Source organism: Trichoplusia ni, chromosome 2 (assembly GCF_003590095.1).
Source record: "Trichoplusia ni isolate ovarian cell line Hi5 chromosome 2, tn1, whole genome shotgun sequence".
NCBI lineage: Eukaryota > Metazoa > Arthropoda > Insecta > Lepidoptera > Noctuidae > Trichoplusia > Trichoplusia ni.
Window position 1 is genome coordinate 19,977,390 of NC_039479.1, and position 19,730 is coordinate 19,997,119.

General features: G+C 32.5%; 1 protein-coding gene across 1 annotated transcript in view; it reads left to right on the forward strand.

The window, feature by feature from the left end:
• Window positions 1-597: 597 nt before the first annotated feature.
• The window catches only part of LOC113508589 (nephrin-like), a 92,396-nt gene continuing 73,263 nt past the window's right edge, over window positions 598-19,730 (forward strand). Inside the window, exon 1 of the mRNA XM_026891712.1 lies at window positions 598-952. Within this exon, the coding sequence (XP_026747513.1) occupies window positions 874-952 (79 nt within the window). The 5' untranslated portion in view covers window positions 598-873. The remainder of the gene's footprint in view (window positions 953-19,730) is intronic.

Below are 19,730 nucleotides of genomic sequence, written 5' to 3' on the forward strand. Positions count from 1 at the left end.
CGCGTGGAAATCTCTAGAGTATTTCGTAATAACATCATGCACCTTTCCAGTATATTTTCCAATGTAATTTTATTAAAAATGATGACATTTAACTTTATTTCGCAACTGAACACACTCGCCCATTTCTTTCTGTTCTTGTTTTTAATTTTAGGACGTTTCATATGACGTTTCGTTGAAATTGGCTAAAAGTTCAAAAATTAAGTCACGTGTTGATTGCTGTCATTTTAAAGCTTTAGGTATATATTTTTTTGCTATTACCATATCTTCATAATCACAAGAAAGGTGTTACTATGATATTCATAAATTTTATAAGAAATATTACGCAAGTGACGGGCCTGTTGGTCTAGTGGTTAGTGACCCTGACTGCTATACCGGAGGTCGTGGGTTCGATTCCCGCCCAGGATAAATGTTGTGTGATGAGCATGATCATTTGTTCTGGTGTCTGGGTGTAATTTATCTATAATATGTATGTATTTAGAAATATATAAGTAAGTTTATCAGTTGTCTGGTTACCATAACACAAGCTCTGCTTAGCTTGGGATCAGATAACCGTGTGTGAGTTGTCCCAGGATTTATTATTATTATTTAAGTGTCCACGTTTGGTCAAAAATGGGCGGGTTTCAGTTAGTAAACCATTGACTCTACCTTCCGCTCAACCCAAAACCGTAGTAATCATTTGATGATTCCCATCCAGTAATAATACCAGAAATCGCAAATTTTTCACTCACATATTAGACAAACATAATCTAAAATCCTAAATTACTTTGTTACAGAACGCTCAAGAGCGACGGTGTAAACGGGAATCCCTGTCGAAATGTAATCCAAGAGGTTTCGTTGTTTGGGATATTTGTGTGGTGCGTCGGAAAATGTAAAATGGAGAGCTCTCTACGAGCCAGTCCGACTCGCGTGTTGTCCCTGTGGACGCTGCTGCTCGGATGCTTCAATATTGCAGGTTAGTACCCATATTCAGCATGAGACTATGCTTATAAGAATACAGTGATGTAGTTTTCGTTTTAGAGTGCAGTTGTTTTCTCTTAGAAATTTCTGAAGAGATGATATCTGCTCTCGTTAAGTTATAAAGTAATAATTTGTATTTGTTTTGAATTGGGTTTATTTTTATACTTGAAAATAAAACAAATGCAATTATTTTTGTATACTAAAAATTATTGATACTGTATTGGACATTTATATACATTAAGTGGAAATTTATTCAATATAATTAAGTTACTAAATGTAGACAGTAATAAATTAATACATTTATTTCGCCGCAGGTTTACCTCTTTGTAGCTTTTGTGATCATGAACAGATGTATTTGTCTTCTGCATTTTATTATTTTAATCCAAGCTTGGAGCGAGATTTCCTTTTTGCTTTCGAGAGCTACGCATATTATGATAATCTGTTTTATTTTTTATGTAACTGTAATAAGCCAGTTTGTCACGATATAAATTATCTGTCTACACTTAGTTGATTCATCCTGAGTCATAGGATTGAGCGAGATTGATCTATAGTAGAATTATTTAATGTAATCTACATTCGAAACGTACGATTCAATAAAAATATCGAGTGTAATGAAGTTCTGCTTTAGATTATTATTTTTAGATACAGGTAATGTAATTGGACTGATTAAATTAAATTCGACATTTGAACATGAACTTACGATCACGTAGGTCGCGTAGCTGCTACGACGCCTACGTCGTAGCCACCCGACTGCTTAACACTGTTTACACGTCCGTTGTTGCTAGAATTTTGTTACTTGTAATAAACCTTGGAAAGCAGACTGGTATGATGATATAATATCTTTAAACAATATATATTTTCTGTATGTTAAGCGATGCATGTTGACATTTATTACAGGGTATTTATAAGAATACAGTTCCTTACCAAAACGCAATGTTATTTCAAAACTTTCCAGTTTAGTACAGATCTTACTTGAATTAATATAGAGCCGTCTAAACGAGTATATTTTCAATTGAGTACAATACGTATAGTTTAAAAATATACTCGAAAATATAAACATAATTAAAAAAAAACTCTTACAACATCAATATTATTATAATCTCACATTAAACGAACTCAAAAAATTTAATCATACGATTTTGCACCTTATTGTCTATCAGTACGTTCTGCCACTCACATCTAAGTTCAAAGGTCATAATCATTTAATAAAGATTTATAGCATCTACTATTCCATTATAACTCAGTGCCGATGTTAATAACAGCGCCCTTAGTTAGTCTGACCGTAGAATGTGTTTAGTAATGTGAGGTCACACGCGCTTTGAGGTCAAACTACAATTACTGTTATTAATTATTCTACAGTGTGTAGTTAAGAGTAAGATAAATTATAACGTGCCTTATTCATTGAAACCTTTTAATTTAAGACAGTTAACACAAAATGTACCGAAGGACCAAAGGCGGAATAAAAGGACCAGGTTCAATTATTCCTAGTTTTGCTATTTAACCTTTTTTTAAGATATATTACAGTCATGTTCTCTTAAAGGATTTGGTTGAAGACTTTAAATACGAGTAATTTCAATATAATCGTTTACACAAACTTGAAGACATATAGCGTAAAGAAGGTACTAGGTTATAAAATGCACACTTTCATTAAGTGAAACATTTCACGGAAACGGTAACACCATAAAAAATAAGTCACTTTGGCCTCGTTTAAGACAAAACTTTTCTATAGGCTCGGAGTTAATAAAGTTTAGCGAGTCCCCTGACACCTGTGGCAATAATTTGTGGCTCGCGAAGCATTAAAGAACTTTCACCCAGTTATTAGTGTAATGGAAAAGTTAATTTGATTGTTAAGCTTATCCTTAATTTAAGATTATTATATATCTCATTGTTTTGCAAAAAAGAAATTAGATTTATCTTTGTTTTTGCTTTTGTTTTACCTACTTATGTTCAAAACTATACTGGATGTCGTTTAATGTATAATACTGTTTCGACCTGAATCTTGAAAGACTTTAGACTCTTGGGAAAACATTAGATAGCAGACAGAAGAAATTTTTATTCTATGATTTTATGGAGAGGTATTTTTTAGAGGATCCGTTTCAAAAACAGTATCTAACTAATAAATGCATCTATACAAAAACATAATGACTAGGGTGTTTATGTTAAAAGAACTATTTGTTAAACTAAAAATTCCAAAAGTCAAAGCGTATCCTACAAAGGACCTGTTCTTTACCATGCTTTTCTTTGACAGCACACTACACCACACTACATTAAAATATGAAATACCTCTACAAACACGCGCTACGTCCGGTCCTCTCCAAATTAGAGGCCAAAGGATTATTCCGGTCTAACGGCATTTGGGGTTATTGTCCGTGTTTTACTATCTAATATCTTATTGATTTCGTACAATATTGGATTGATATATGACTCACATAGTTATAGAGATACAACCCCCAAATTTCCTATGGTCCTTCTGATCTTCGGCACGGTCGACCACTATCCGGGTCTTATTAATGCAAGATTATTCATATTAATTCACCCCCTACAAATGGATTCAGGGTTTCGTTTGTCATTGTAAAATTTACGAGAATATGCGAAACAATATGGCGAAACTTTGGTCCTTTTGACCTTAGTTGATTTAGACCGCCTAGTATTTGTGTTTGAAATTTAATGAAGGGACTGAGTGGACTTTGTAGTTATTTGTGTTAATTCAACCAGATAGAACGATTGTTTTGAATACACTTCATTTTGTACTAAAGGCTTGTTATTCTTCTTACTCTACACATCTATTGTACAAATTCGGCCCATTTTACATGCCTACAAATCCATTTACAACATTCCTCAGAAACATATTAGTTGAACATAAGACTCACTTTACCGGTTTATTTTGGTAATAACCCACTCCATACAATATTAAGCTCCAGAGATATCCAATACTCTTCGCGTACTTTGAACTGAAAATAAATTTGTAACCCAATAATATAGGCTGAGCTAAATTCATGTGGAATCACAGAATATATTGATACTTCACATTGTTTTGGTGCGTACGAATGCTTTTCAACAAAACTTTTTTCATGCGAGTGTTGTGTTATTAATCTGAAACATTTTTATAAATCGCAAATATTTATTTTCAAACCAATCATTTTCTGTGTTCCGTTTATTTTCAAATATTAAAAACGGAATTATTTTCATCAATGTTTAGAAGTCGAGACGTAAACCCGAAGCTGCCTAAAATGTCAACTTAATTGTTGTTCTCATAAATACTTAAAATATACCAAAACGTATTCATTAATAATCGATCAAGTTCGAGTCGGACTCTTGGTACTGAGGTTTCCTTACAAATAGGCCAAATAAATGATCGGTTGGGCAACAAATAACAAAATCCAACAACTTATATTATAAAAAAGTAGTTTTCACCACGTTCTACTATCTCTGCATCACCCTATGTTCATTCGCGTGTGTAGAGAATGCATCAGACATTAAGTCCTCCTGTGTACATATTTCCACGTCTAAGAAGTAAAAATAAATAAATGAATGAATGACCTACGGACGGACGGACAAATCGAAAGACGGATGGATGGGCCTAATAAAGTTCCGTTTTGACTCTGGCAACGGACCCTAATGACATACTTATGACATGATATAAAGAAGGTTATTTTTATAGAAAGTCAATATTGATTTGCATGCAATGCAGCATGATTGCTACTTTATTTATTTTTACGTAATATTTTATTCCTATACCTTTTGCAAAATAAACACATCACTAAATGCTACTGTAATTAAGTTCGCATCGACAAAACCAAATCATTAAATCTGTACGATAAAACTAATTAGTATTTATGATATGTTGGGTAACGCCACAATCTGAATTTTGAGTTAATTTCGCAATATTAGTTTCATTAATTCGTGTTACAAACCTGTTTGGTGTGAGGTTGGGAGGGTAAGATCAATATAGTTTGCGATACATGTTATTTATGCCAAGTATCGCTTAGTTATCGGAAGCTGTTTAAGTACAGTCAAGTTCAGTAGGTACTCGATAATCACTCAAGTTAGTATGTCAAGGATTGATATTTTCTAAGCTAAAAAGCTGAATAAATAACATAAACCATTGATACAGTTTTATTTTACACAATTACAGTTCAAAATGCGATGCTTTTTACTGAGAAAAATAATTTTGCTACATATTAATAATATGGTTAATAAAATTAAGTTTGATGATATTTATAGATATCACAATATTTGGTTTTCTTTTGTTGTTCGTTTATTTTTGAATCCTGAAAGGGTGCATGGATGAACTCGACAGTACTAAGACTACGGGAGTATGTTGAGTGTTCCAGTGTTAATAGTCGTTTACGCTAAGAATGTTATCATTAGAGCAAGCACTAGTGTACCTACAATATAATATGGTATAAAATCTCTTGTACGAGACAAGCCCGCAATGTTTAGGAGAATACTGCTTTTGTCGGTACGCCAGCTTACATTTTGTTGCAGTAATTGAACATATTTTTAAAACCCATAGTTTGTTGACGAGAAACCACCAATTTGTCTTATTGAAAGAAGATTCCACAGGGAATAATTAAATCAAGTACAAAAAGACCACTTGTAAAAATAGCTCAGCTAGATTTAAGCGAAGGAGGACCAAAAATCACAAGCGAAGGAAATTTATGGATCAACAAAGCTTCGCAACCAACTAATAAATCAACCCGCAAAAGGTTTTATCACGTAATTATGGAACGAAAACTCCATAGGTATTTAATTAATACGCGGGAACAGGACGCTCACTGATTTTATGCCAAGACTCTGCTTTATTAAAATTTATACGAAAAGTATGACTTCGGATGAGGAAACTTGTAAGGCTTTCTTATATTCACGCTTTTATTACTTAATGGAGTAAAAGGGACTTTAAGTGGCATCAATATTAAATGAATTAGGGCCATCTTAGCACTCAGTGAGGCTAAAATGTTAGGCGTGTGTGGTCCACAGTATATAACACGTTTGGATTATATAAGCTTTACGTATTATGTCATAACCAACGTTACTTTTGCGTTTCAGATCTTGAGTTAAGCCTCGGTGACGTAAAGCTAGTAATCTTGATGCTAAAAGAAAACATTCATTATTTGGTTAAATCTTTACTTTTTCAAATGAAATTATATTAGAGTTTTTTTTTATATTTCCTACAGTTTTTATTGAGGAATGACTTATTTACTTATGTATTTATTGAACCATTTAAATTCACAGACAAATTAAAGCAACACATAATACGAAAGCCTTGTACTAAAGATATTGATTATTTCTTGAAGAAATCGCTTCCAGAAGACCTGCGCTATTATTTATACAGAAAAACAAAAGAGTCAATCAGACAGTGACCTTATGATCACAACTAAGACAAACCTAATCACACATCTCATTGTATAAAGTATCAAGTATTTTAGGATACGCAGGGTGTCAAAAAACAAACAAATATACAGCCGAAAAATATGACAGCTTTCTGATAAAGAAGGCTAAAAATTTTCCAAAAACTCCTACCCAATTAAGAGAACAAGTATTTGAATTAATTCCAAAAATAATTTAATAGGTAATAAGTTAGACGAATCCTAAAACATCTAGGTACTAACCTTATAACAGCAATAATATTCCCAGAATTATCAACTCAAAATCGAGATTCGTATTCAGGACAAGTAACCAAGACTAATATAAAGTAATAAATCAAATTTATTCTTAACTAAAACACGTGTTCTGAAGAAGATTGAAGTTGTTTCAAAGCCCATTAATTCAGACGCAGTTCAAACAAGATGTAGACGATGTGCAAAGTCGAATAACTTCTCAAAGATACTCGCGTGTCTTTAACGAAAAGGGCTTCTTGCCTTAAATATGTTAAAAGTTGTCAAATTATAATAAGGGATTTGTACTTGTGACTTTAAAATGACCTGGAACTTTGTGCCGCTGTGATTGTATGTTTTTTATCGAAAACCGATCATATTCGTTTCTTATCAAAAAAGAAAAAAAAATTTTAGTAATGTTTCTCAAAACATTTACTCCGTTTTGTATGTTTATGGTAGATTGTAATGAAGTTTTAAAGGTATTAGATAACGCCCGAGAGGGTTTTTGAAAAAACAAAAGCGTCGGACAACACATTATTTTTAGTGATATGACTATGAGTAATAAAGTAATTAATTACAAAATACAAATAGTTATAATACTGCTTATCACAAGACATGAAAAAGTGTTGTCGCTCCGAAATAAAAAGACCTGAAACTTTTTTACCATGATTACGATCAATTATAGTTTGGATATAAACTCTCTAAGGAATGAATTGCTTGTGTCGGGGCTTTCACAAACATTCATGTTATATGCGCAAGGACACAAAGACTCACACGACCACAGTTTAGATCTTATTCTTTGCTATTAAATTTAGAAAATAAAACCAAATAAAAATAACGACATATTGATGAAAGAAACTAAAGACAGATTTTAAACGTTGTAGTAAAGTGTAACGGAATACATTGTAAACCTACATTGATATGAAATACATTAATTAACAAAATATAATTAACAATCGCTTATGCGACCTCGTTTGTAAAAATATACATAAAATTACGCTTGGAAGTTAAATCGGAGTAGTAATTAGTGCCAAGGCGTTAACGTGGAACAAAATTATAGAGTTTCTATGCAAGGAATGGAAAGTACGAACTGTCAACCTTCGTTATTTTGTAACAGTTATTAATATTACCGATTCATAAAATATAGGGTACTCGTATAGTGATTAAAGACTCTTTAGGATATGAAATATTTTCATTTGATGTATTATTTATTATCGGTATCTTTATTTGATAAATGTAAGGAGAATTCTCGTGGATAAACTACAACTGCACAAGTAGGTCGATCACGGGTTAAGCCACGCTTGATACAGTCGGACCGTGGATGGCCCTCTTCGTCTTTACGAGTTCCTCCATGTTTCGAAAGGAATGTTAATTGTTGGTCCCGACTGTTATTTATAATTTTTTGACAGTCGTTACGTCATGTAGTCAGAAGCTTGAAAGTGTGACAACCAGTCTTACTAAGGGGTATCGTGTTGCCCAGTAACATAGGCGACGTAGACGACGATACGACGTTCGTAACTTTTAGCTTACACAACACTTATATTGATTGCTACACATTAATTTACCGTCAATCAAAATTGAATATTGTTTTTACGTTCAGTAACTAATATAAAATCAAATTAATATTAACAAGTAGAGGAAAAATTCCATACTGGAATTTATTTTAGGAAATCGTTAATTCTTCTCCAAAGTGTAGCAACATCACATGAACCAAACACATACAACCTTATCTATTAAGCACCAATTAATGTCGTTAATTAACTCAATTAACAAATTAATTGTTCCTCAGTGGCAGTAATTATAATTATTATCTCAAGAAATTACTTTGGGATACAAATTATACTCGAAGGTTTCCCGTTCGGAAATAACTTGGAAATCAATGATAAATTATAGATTATTGAGTAGTAATAATCATATGATATCGTGACCTGTCTGGGTCATGAGCACCATTAAGGCTGGCTCTTAAAATATTAAGCCATAAATATGACAGATAATTTAGGCCACCAAATAAAATTTGTATTAGACCTAGCTTTTGTTTGACGTCGATAGTTTTTAAGGTTTAGCACCGAAAGGGTAAAAACAGAACTCTTTGACTGAGACTCCGCTATTTGTCCGTCTGTCGGTTTATCCTTTTGTTTGTATGTTCGTTTGTCAAAGGCTATGTATCTTATGAACAGTGATAGCTTGATAGTTGTTTTTAAGTAACTGCTGTATTTATAAACAAAATAATGGTAACAATAATCCGGGGAAAAAATAAGGAATAGAGTGGAAGTCCAAACAAGAGACATAGAGAATAAATAAATTGAAGTGTTATTCAAGGTTAATGTTGAAGTGTTTACGATTTTTTATGACACAAATACATATTTTAATTTTCATAGATAAGTTCGCGAATACATTACATAACATTCAGTGACATTAATAAAAAAAAACTTTAGTAAAGACTTATTAAGAAATCGTCAATTGAAGTTATTTGACCAAATCAAAAAAAGTTAAGTTCATCCACAAAGGAAGCGCGGACACAAAGTGTCTTAAAAATCATAAAGTCAACACGAAACCAAAAAAGTTATATAAAATCACGGCTTACAATTTTGCTTATGAAACAATGGCAACACAGTTTTGAACTCACTTGAAGGGTAATTGAAAAATTACCATTTCGTTTCTTTACCGACGGGTTTATAAAACTTAGTTCAAAATTCCTGCCACACCGCCTAAAAGTAAGACTTGTACATGTAAAAGCGAGATGCCGCTATTAACTTTATATCTTGTCGTCTTGCTCGCACAAAGACGACAGTCTTACTAATACCTTATGCGGTGGTAGTAGGCCTCAGAATCGCGTGCTTCTGTAACGTGTTACAAATGTACTGAAACATTGACGATAGGTGAATTTTGTAAGCGGTGCAACGTGCGCCAAAGGGAACTATGGAGTTGATTTCGTAAATTTGTAAAGCAAAGCGTTGGCTGTACGGTATTCTGAGTGAAATATTGTGCTACTAGTTTATACGGAAAATTGTAGTACTTGCAAAATAATGATTTTCAAATTACAGCGTATTTTGATTTGGATTTATGGGTGTGAAATCATTAGTCCTCCAAATAGATGACGAGTCGACTTCTATAAACGTTTTAGAAGAAAAAATTTAGATAGCTAAGATGCGAAAAAATCTAAAAACACTGTTCGTTCGTCCTAAATCTAAGTTGCATTCATATGCATTAATATGTTTAGAAAGTGATAATTCGCTTTTGCTCTTCACATGGTATATTATTGTCCCTTTAAAGGACAATCAGCAAAAATGAGATCTCGAAGCTTGCTCTCAGACAGATTAATGATTTAAGATTCATTTTTTTGCGGGTCCAAGTTTGGTCAAAATTGAATACAAACACGTTTCTTTAATTCGAAAATCATGTTATTTTCCAGACTTCTCACCTGCAACCTCTGCAACTAACACAAATCCGTGATGTCAATTCATCAAAATAATATAAATCTAAACCGTCATATTACTCAGCTCACCACAATGGCGTTTGCTAGCGACGTGAACTGTAGACATGTATATGAATAATTTTACCGCACGGCACTTTTGTAATATGTTAATTTAAAGTATATTTAGTCGGCCTTCGTAAGCAACGTGTGTTTTATTATATTTTATAAATATTAAAATCGTTTGTCTGGACGTTGTTGTTACAGTTAGACCTAAGTAATAAAGCATTAAGCAGATCTTTGACGGGTAGTTATAGGGTATTTGAATAAAATAATCTGTTTAGTCTTAAACGTATATTTTCATCGTATATATTTTTTAATCTCATAAATAAACAATGGAGGGGATACAGTGATTCAGAATCTCGTGTGACGTCACTTACCAGTACGCTTTTTGCTAGCAAGTCCGTCTGACGGACTTTACAAAATGATATTATAGGACATAGTCAAATACCCTATAATAATAATATGTCTGCTTTAAGTAGAATAGGGATGATGACAATTTTTTTTTGCAGTGTCCGTCTTTTAGTTTTTTGTATAATAATGGATACGTATTTTTAAATTTGTCCCGCAAACATAAATTGTCCAAATTACAGTGAATGAAACTTACGCGTGACGTCACGATTGATTATAAATTTTACCATATCGTTACGTCACAAGCCCCCCTCCTAAACTTTAAAGCAGTTAATCTTTGTCAATTCTAGTTTTTCTGAAAAAGGAAAAAAATACGTGTCTAATTCTTTTCAATTATCTAACTGAGGGACTAATTAGATTTTTTCTTTTTATACCCAGTCATCATCCCCATTAAGACTTAGAAGAGACTTAAAACTTAAGGTTAGAGAAAGACTGAGTCCAGAATGTAGGAAGAACGAACCAATATTCTGAACTGCATGACTAGAACCAGTTAAAACTACACCAAAACATAATATCTACAAAGAGTCGGTTAATTTTACACTCGTGTGTATCGCAAACGCGAACAATTTCCACTGAATATAATACTTAGAAACACAGCTTGTTTTCATTACAGTGATTGCAACAAACCATTTTTGCAATAAGTGTTGAATACAAGTAGTTGTTTACTCAAGTAGTGAATACTTTTTGTTGAAATAAATCTTTGCAGCTCATCCTTTTAATTAACTGTAGGTTTTTTAGTTCAGTTTTGTGAGTGTTTGAAGAGTTGAGCACGTTACGGGGCGAGCTCCTGAATGGGAACACTTGGTTTTTGTTGATGAATGTTTCTACTTGTTCTGGTGACTTAGTTGTTTGGTTTATTTTGTGTCTAATATTGGTTGTAATGTGAGTATGGAGTTTCTTTTCTCTGATATTTACGTTCTTTATTTTCTTACTACTGTGATTCAAATCACATGCACAATGAGATACAAACGTACCTTAAAAAATGGTTAGGTATTTTTTTTTAATGGGGAAGTGCCCCATCTTTAGCTCTACCTACCGTTGCTTATATCGTTTAGTTTTAACGATTCCTGAGATACGGCTTGGTCATTGACTGACGGATAGACAGCTAAGCCTTAATAATTGTACCGTTTCCTTGGGCAAGGAACCCTATACATAAGGAGGTTCTAATTCAACTGTTTTTGACTCCACAATTTTTTATTTCCTTACTAACAAATGAAGCGATTTAAAAAGTCTAAATTTAAATCATTTTTATACAGTTAACTTCATTCATTATTTTGAAATATACACTTTATTGCAGTACGTTTAGAGTATACAGTTGCGCTACAATATGTGAATCCGGTACAAATTATATTCTTTCCGTGCTTTCTGTTCGGTGTTAAAAGATGGTTGTTTGTTTGGAGTTTCATACAAAAGTTTTGGCGACCAACTTGCTGTTTATACGAGGTTCGCAGTTGACATATATAATGTCTTTTTAATGTGTTTTATGGCTGATGCGGTAGACTTGTTGTTGCATGGAAAATAAATCTCTAACTTTTATACTTGGTTTAAAATTTTAACGAAGAATTTTTAAAGTAATTTTATTTCCGTGTGACTTGTTATCTATTGAATACAATGTTAAGTAAACAAAATCAAAAGAAAAAAATATCAATTTTATTTTATGGACAAATTTGCACACCCACCCGTCATTGCAACTCCTGTAGCCAGGATCTTCAATAAAACCATTTTTTTCTGTTCCATGAAAAACATATACGACAGCTACATTCTCAACACGTCATGTCACCCTTAGCAGTGGGATGGCAATTAAAAAGGAAAAATAGGTCCCTCTTTATAATATGTCTAGTTCGATAAAGTATTCAAACCTTACACTCAGATTAATGCATACTCTTTACAACCGTACGTGACTCTCTCTCCTTATCAACATTCAAAATATAACTCATCAATTAGTACGAACAGGCACTATGTATTTACATTATTTATATCAAAAAAATCTACAAACAGCACTATGCCTTAACTGCGAATATTCCTTGAATTTTGATTAGGCAACGAGCCAGCAGTACTTGTTAATGTTTTCAACGTTAAAAGTAACTTTCCCGTTTCTGCATGTTAAAGAAAAACACATTTTTTTATTAAATATTTATACTCTGACCACACGTTGTTGCTTATATCCTCGTTTGTAAATTTTGTATGGCGTTTATGATGAGCTTTGAGAGCGTAATGGCGGAACAAATGTCGGTTTTGCTCGTGTTTTAATAATTCAATTATTACTTGTGTTATCTATTCCAAACGTTAGTGGGATTCTGAGCTATATTTTAGTGGTAATTATTTATAATAGCAATTCCGCTTCGCGGAAGGAATTATAATAATTTTTCATTGATAAAGTCATTCATAAAGTCCACTACTTAACCAACATTTAAGCGAAGAGTGGAACTCGAACAAATATGAAAAACTATTGATATTTCTACTAAAATAATATCATATTTTTCTTTCATGAGAATTTTATCTTGTCATTTCCATAAACAAGAAACAAACATACATAACAACATTTAGGTATCCACAAAATAATACAATTCAGCATTGAAAATATAAAGGTCCCATAAAGAAAATATAAAATAAAAGCAAAGCAAAGTTAAAAATATGCAAACCAGCTTTGGAAGCAGAAAATCACAATTTAAACTAGTCAATAATATAACGCGAGCACATTTTCTTTAGAGATCCCAACTTTATTTTCTCTAGCAGTTCTCTGCAGATACTGTGAATATTTTTCTACCGGCCACCCGTGAGAAAACATAAAATCTAAAACTTTTGAAGCGATAACCCAACAGACTTGTACTTAAGTTTCGAATAACTAACTTAATAAAAGTACCAAGATAGGTTTTAGTTGGTACCGTATAAAATTTAATGAAACCGTTCGACCATTCCGTTATGGCTGCCTTGGAATATAAAATCCAGTTTAGTCGGGTTGGCTCTAAAGATAATTCGAGGATTATTAAAAGAAGTATTTTCGAAGCTTCTGGAATCTGTAGCTACTTTGATATCATCTTTAATTTAAAGTAGCAAGACCTTAAACGAAATTAGTTAGAGATCTAGAAACATAACATTTCTTATATTCATATTTTATACTTTTACATAACAGCTTATTATGAAGTGCAATAAAATTACTGATATAGCCGGGAACAAAGTCGATATCATTCTTAAACGAGCTTTTAAGGGACCTTAAAAGGGTTGGGTACCCTCAAGAGATAGCAAAAGGTTCCGTGAAATCTACGCTCTAAATATATCAGTACCGCCGTGTTCGTATACCTATATCAGAGGAACTGCTGATAGCAAATGTAAAGACAACTCTTTTCAAATCATTAAAGTAGAAGTCATTGAAAATAGTAATAGCTGTTTATTTTTCGCAAGGCTATAAAATAATATTCATAAACATTAAATATTTATTTGCTGTCAAAGTTTGAGGGGAGGTAAATAACCTAATATTTAAAATGTTTATAGTTCCTTCTACAATTTGATGATATAAGTTTTTACAGCTCCATTTTTAGGCTTACTAGAAACAAAAATATTGTTATTTAGATTGATCACCCCTGGTGAACACTACCAAGTGTTCCTGCTAAGGTTAGGTAGGATTTTGTATTATTGGGTAGTAGTTTCATATGATTAGTTATAGTACTAATATAATACATGTATTAATTGATATTATTGCGTTTCATGCACTAATCTGATATTCCAAGAACTGAATCTGAGGCTTGATTTCAATGCATTAGGAGGATATTCATGCTTACTAATATATTGATTTATTGATATCAGATATCAGATGGCAATACATCACATACAATAATCTCTGCCAGATAGGCCAGTAATGATCTATATACAAATTTAAAAAAATAGATAACCTTCTTTCATAATAAATGAAATAATAATTTTAACTGCTTATAAATTCCGACCGCTAGATACAGGACTTTTTCTATATAGGAAAATAGTGAACGGCGATCACCACGCTATCTCACTGCGGGTTTGCAATTCAATATTATGATATTCGTAATGCAAGTTTCATCACAATTTTCTTCGACATTTCTTATCAGTGGTGTCTTAGAATAATCAACAAAATACATAGATTATTAAAACTTTGTTTAAAAACACTTACTGTTGACCTCCGAAAGGAAACCCTCTCAACAAACTCAATTGCCATTGATCAACGAACCAAAAAGTCTACAAAACCAATTCACAATGAAAACAGTATAAACAGAAACATACAACTACAACCAGAGGACTTTTCCAAGCCATAATTCATAATAAGTCTCGGTTTCAGACTAATCCCGTCCCGGGTATATTGTCATGTACAAAACAAGATAGTAATCTGCAAAATCCCAGGAATAAGAACGCCGATGGAATGTGCCGCTGACATAAGCTTTCGAACGTGTAGTAAAGTTTAGCCTGAGCGGGATTACTTGGAGTTCCTAGGTAAACAGGGGGATGTGGGGATAGAAATAGAACAGTTTAGTGTTAGTTTTATAGTGTTTCATGGAAAAAACATTGTGATTAATATCTAGAAATTTTACCTATTACGATTTCAATTTGGTGAGACGGAAAGTCTAGTGTTTTTTTTAAACTACTCGTTTTTTGTCGATAATGTTAATACTAAGATAAATTATTTCAGATTATGGTGACACTTTACGATGTTATCAAAATTCATAGTTGCTTAAAAAATAATATCCATTAGTTTTTTTTTGTATTTTTTAACGAAGCATATTGCACATCGATAACATTGAGTTTAGTTTGCAGATTTTCGAAAATACAACGTCTCCCAAGTATTTTAAAAGATAAACTTTGCTTTCAAATTGTATAAAATATATATAAATATAGTTTCATGAATTTCATTATTTAGAGAACAAATAGTAATAATATCAGTGTCTGAATTTGAAATTGCTATAATTCACTACGATATAACGTTAATTCAGATATTATAAAGTACCACATCCAAAAACACTAAGGCCAAGAACACCGCATCTATAAATACTGCTTCGTATCTCTCTGACATTACAGGGCTTAGAAAAAATGTGACACAAACACATTACTAGGTCCATAGATCCGCATTGCAGTAAACAGGTTATATAGCGTGGTCGTCAATTACCCAGCTTACATCGTGTCAACTTGTTGTTTTAGTTTATAACTGACATTCGTTCTATGAATATTTGAGACCGTATCAAAAATCTACAACTGATTTATTGTAAGTTAACTTTGTGCGATTAAGCTTGACTTCTTTTATATAATTAGTTTAAAATTTGAGTTCAGAATGCAAAATATTTCGAACAAAATGATAATTTGCTAGCTAGACTTGGTTGGCATGAAAGTAAAAAATCTCATAATTTACATAAAAAAGTTTAACAAACAGCCCCAGTAAGTGGTTAAAAACAGTTGTTTTGGGATTGTCCCGATCCTCGTTTAAGGAGACAATGTTGTGAGTGTAAGAGTGTATGAAAAATTAACGAAATTATAATAAAAAATAAAATAAAAATCAATTAAAAATCAATGTCTGAACCGAAAAAAAACATATCTAGTTAAATCGAAACAAAAGCGTCAGTAACAAAATAAACTAATTCCATTTAAAAATATTTCATTAATATAGAACGATTATCATATTACTCGAAAATTATTTGGCGTCATGCTAGTTCGACAAACCATCAAAATATCATGCGCCATCTAATATATCACATATAAATAAACAGGGTATAGGCTTTGTATATATACAGAAATATGCAAAAATACAAAATAATATTTCCTTTCATAGAATGTAAGGGACCTAGCTCGCGGCAGTACATGGCATTATGAATGTATCTGTTATGGACTACAAACAGTATTGGACCAAGTACACTGCCTTGGGAAACGCCGAAGTTCGTTTGCGTAAATATTGTTATATTTTGTTGCATTTCGAATGTAATATTCAGTGTACGCACGTATGTTTTCTACTTAATTCTGTTAGCCTTAGGGTTAATAATATTAATATGATAAAACTTATATTGCAATGTTTAATAATGTTATTTTTTTGTAAACCTGCATGCCTTTACCATATAATCGAGTTTATATTAATGAAAATTAAAGCAACGAAACAACAATAATTTACAATGAAGCAAAGTTTAATACGTGAAACCAAAACGCATGATAATGAATATCTTGGTTCTTCCAGTTTATAGTTACATACGAATACTGAGCCGAGTGAACCAAAACTCACTATAATGATATCACAAACTGTGATACTAATGACTTGCTTCTTAATGAGCGCATGATCCGTGTTTAAGCGGGATGAGGGAAGCTTGAAGAAATAATAATGTGGAAGCAATTGCTCTTCACATAATAATTAAAGGCAAAGCAAGTGAAAACATAGGTATATGCCGCCCTCGTTCTATTTATTAAAAACAATTTAGAGCGTTATGGCTCATAATGATCCAATTATAAACATTACTGAATATAACAAACCAAGAAATTGTACTCAAGCAAGAAGAAATGTAACATCTTATTACGATTGTGTTTATTTAAAGAAACTATGTATTGTGTAAGGATCTTGATATTTTTAGACCTTGTAAGCCCGAAGGCATTACAATAACTGGACAAAGGAATACAAAAACATTATTTAAATATCACAAAGAATTCTCAGAATATTATATTCAAACACATTTTCTTGAATCCGCTCCACGGGTTTCATATAAATCTACTAAATGTCATATGTTACAAACTAACAACACGTACCGATAAGTTATGTTTCAAAATTAATCCTACATGCGAATATATTCCAAATTAGATGTCTGTACAACTTTACCTTATCGTGTTACGAAAATTCCGCCGGCTTTCGTATTCGGCAAGTCACAGTTTATTCTCTCGTTCACACACTACTGGAGAAATAGAGACGGGTGTAGTCGAAGTGAAATTTTCCTTAACAAATACAAGGGTGTCTATTAGCCACCGTTCCTAAATTAGCCGGCTGTGTGAATTGTTCGGTGACATATTCGGCACCGGGTAAAGTTTTCATGTTACACGCGAATGCGAGTAGAATTACTCTGCTGACGGCAATTTGATGGAGAGAAGCAATAAAAGATAAATTGATTTAAGTTTCTTGTTTCGCATCGTTGAGTACTTTATAATTTTGTTTTGTGAGATAAAGGCTTATTGATACCTCGTATTTTATATCTATTTATAGCAAATCTAGAACGGAATATTATTCGGGTTCATATAATGAGATTATTTCGTACTTGAAAATTTTACTGATCCAGCTAAATTAAAAAAATGAAAGTCTTTATAAAAGATCCTCAAAATAGAAAGGCAAATCAATTATTTAAAAATGTAACTACTAATCTCGTTTGATATAAGTTTACATACTAAAGTATCCGCTCTAAGAAACTTCGGTTGGTTCTCTAGAAGAGATTGAAGTTAGTCTCATGACACCAATTTACATAGCAAGCGATCCAAGACCGTTTTAATGAAGATTTATAGCAATCGCCCAAGTCCAGTAGATGTCTTCTTACAATTTGTGTCCTCTGTAGATATTAAACGGAAAAATCTCATTACAGACTCACTTTTACTTTGTAAAATATCTTGTGTAAAATGGTGCTCACTTTATACACGCTTTGGAGTTCTTAGTTCTTAGTTAGACGTGTACTGAGATGATTCTAAAAATAATAAAAAAGTGCTTTCAAAAGTTTTGATAAATCCATAAGTATGCAAAAAGGTCAAAATCGTACCACTGTTATATATACGAGTCCGAAATAATTCGGAAGACTTCATTCTTTTAGCAATCAGATTATAACCCATTTCTTTCTTTATCGGATAAGATACAAATAAGCTTTTGATACTCCGATCCGATTATATCAAATAATTCGTCTATTTTGTAACAGATTTCGAGATTCGAGGTTTGTCGCTGGAAATCTGTGCGAAATAAATCCAGGGATTAGGGTCAATAATGCAATTTGCTCAGATTGGAAATCAGTCACTCAATTGGAAGTGGTCAGATTTCTTAAGGGTTTCATTTCCTTATTCTTTTTTTTACTTTCCGATTTAGGACAGAATTTTCACAAGTTGAGTACAAATGCGTCTGAATTGCATAAGGTTTTGTTCGATAAGAATTTTCGAACTGCATTAAATTATCCTAGCATTGAAACTTTTGTTCGAAACAAACCTGATTATAAAATAATATAAAAGAAAAATAAAGGATGAAACAGACAATTGGAAACGTCCTTACTGGAACCGAAAAAAGTCGAGCATAACCGAAGTACATTCGTGGCACGTAACGACAAAATATGGTCGTTGGGCCAGCCCTATAATAACAGCGTCATCAAGTGATCCCACTACATATTACGTTGGAAAACTTTCCTCGGTTTTTTCAATTTACATTTTCCGATTATTTGCTCTTCATTCCGTATTCCGAGCTTGTATTTTTGAGCGGTTATTTTTTTTTTCTAATTCGTGAAACTCGATTCTGCGGCTAGTGGATTCTCAGTAAAGGGTCATAAATAATCTATGGACTTTTCAAATCTGTCATTCACTATCCAGTACTTACTATATTTAGATTAGGATTTACTATGACTGTTCTTTTGAAGTGAACAGGTCGCAAGTATGATCCCCAATTAAGTAAAAAATTTGATAGATACAACCTCGAAGGCAGTAGTATTTTTTTTTCAAGATTATCTGAAATCTAGATCAAAGAATGCCCGTAATAATAATTGAGGTTTCAAGGCTTTTATCAGAATCCATTCATATCATAACCTGACCCATAAAATAAGACCATAATAAAGTCCGATGTCGGGAAAGAAAGCCGGAGGGTATATTTCACTTTTCTAACATATTTGAGGTGGCCTCAAGACTTCCTATTCTTGACACAATTAGTGGGCACCCTTCCAGAGGGGCTTTGTAGGTTACCCCGAATATGTACGCGTCAAAGTAGTCTCGAAAGTACACGGTCCACTAGATTATTTTATGAAAACATGCATGTTACGAGAAATAATTGGTAGGTATTAATTTTTCACATCTTGCATCTGTGTCTACTAAAAAAAATGAATCCTTCTCTATTTGGGATCTCTCTTTGCCCAGCAGATTGAAATGTTGGCTGGTATAATTTATAACCAATGACTGAAAGAGAAATCTGGACGTCTTAATTTTAAGTTCTGCTAAAGTAAAATACTCATCTGTATATATAAAGCACAGACGATTTTGAGACTGATACTAGATATTTTAATTTTCCTTAATAAATTAAGATATAAGTATGTTATTATACGGTGGAGTAAAATTTCCATTTTGTAATTCTTTTA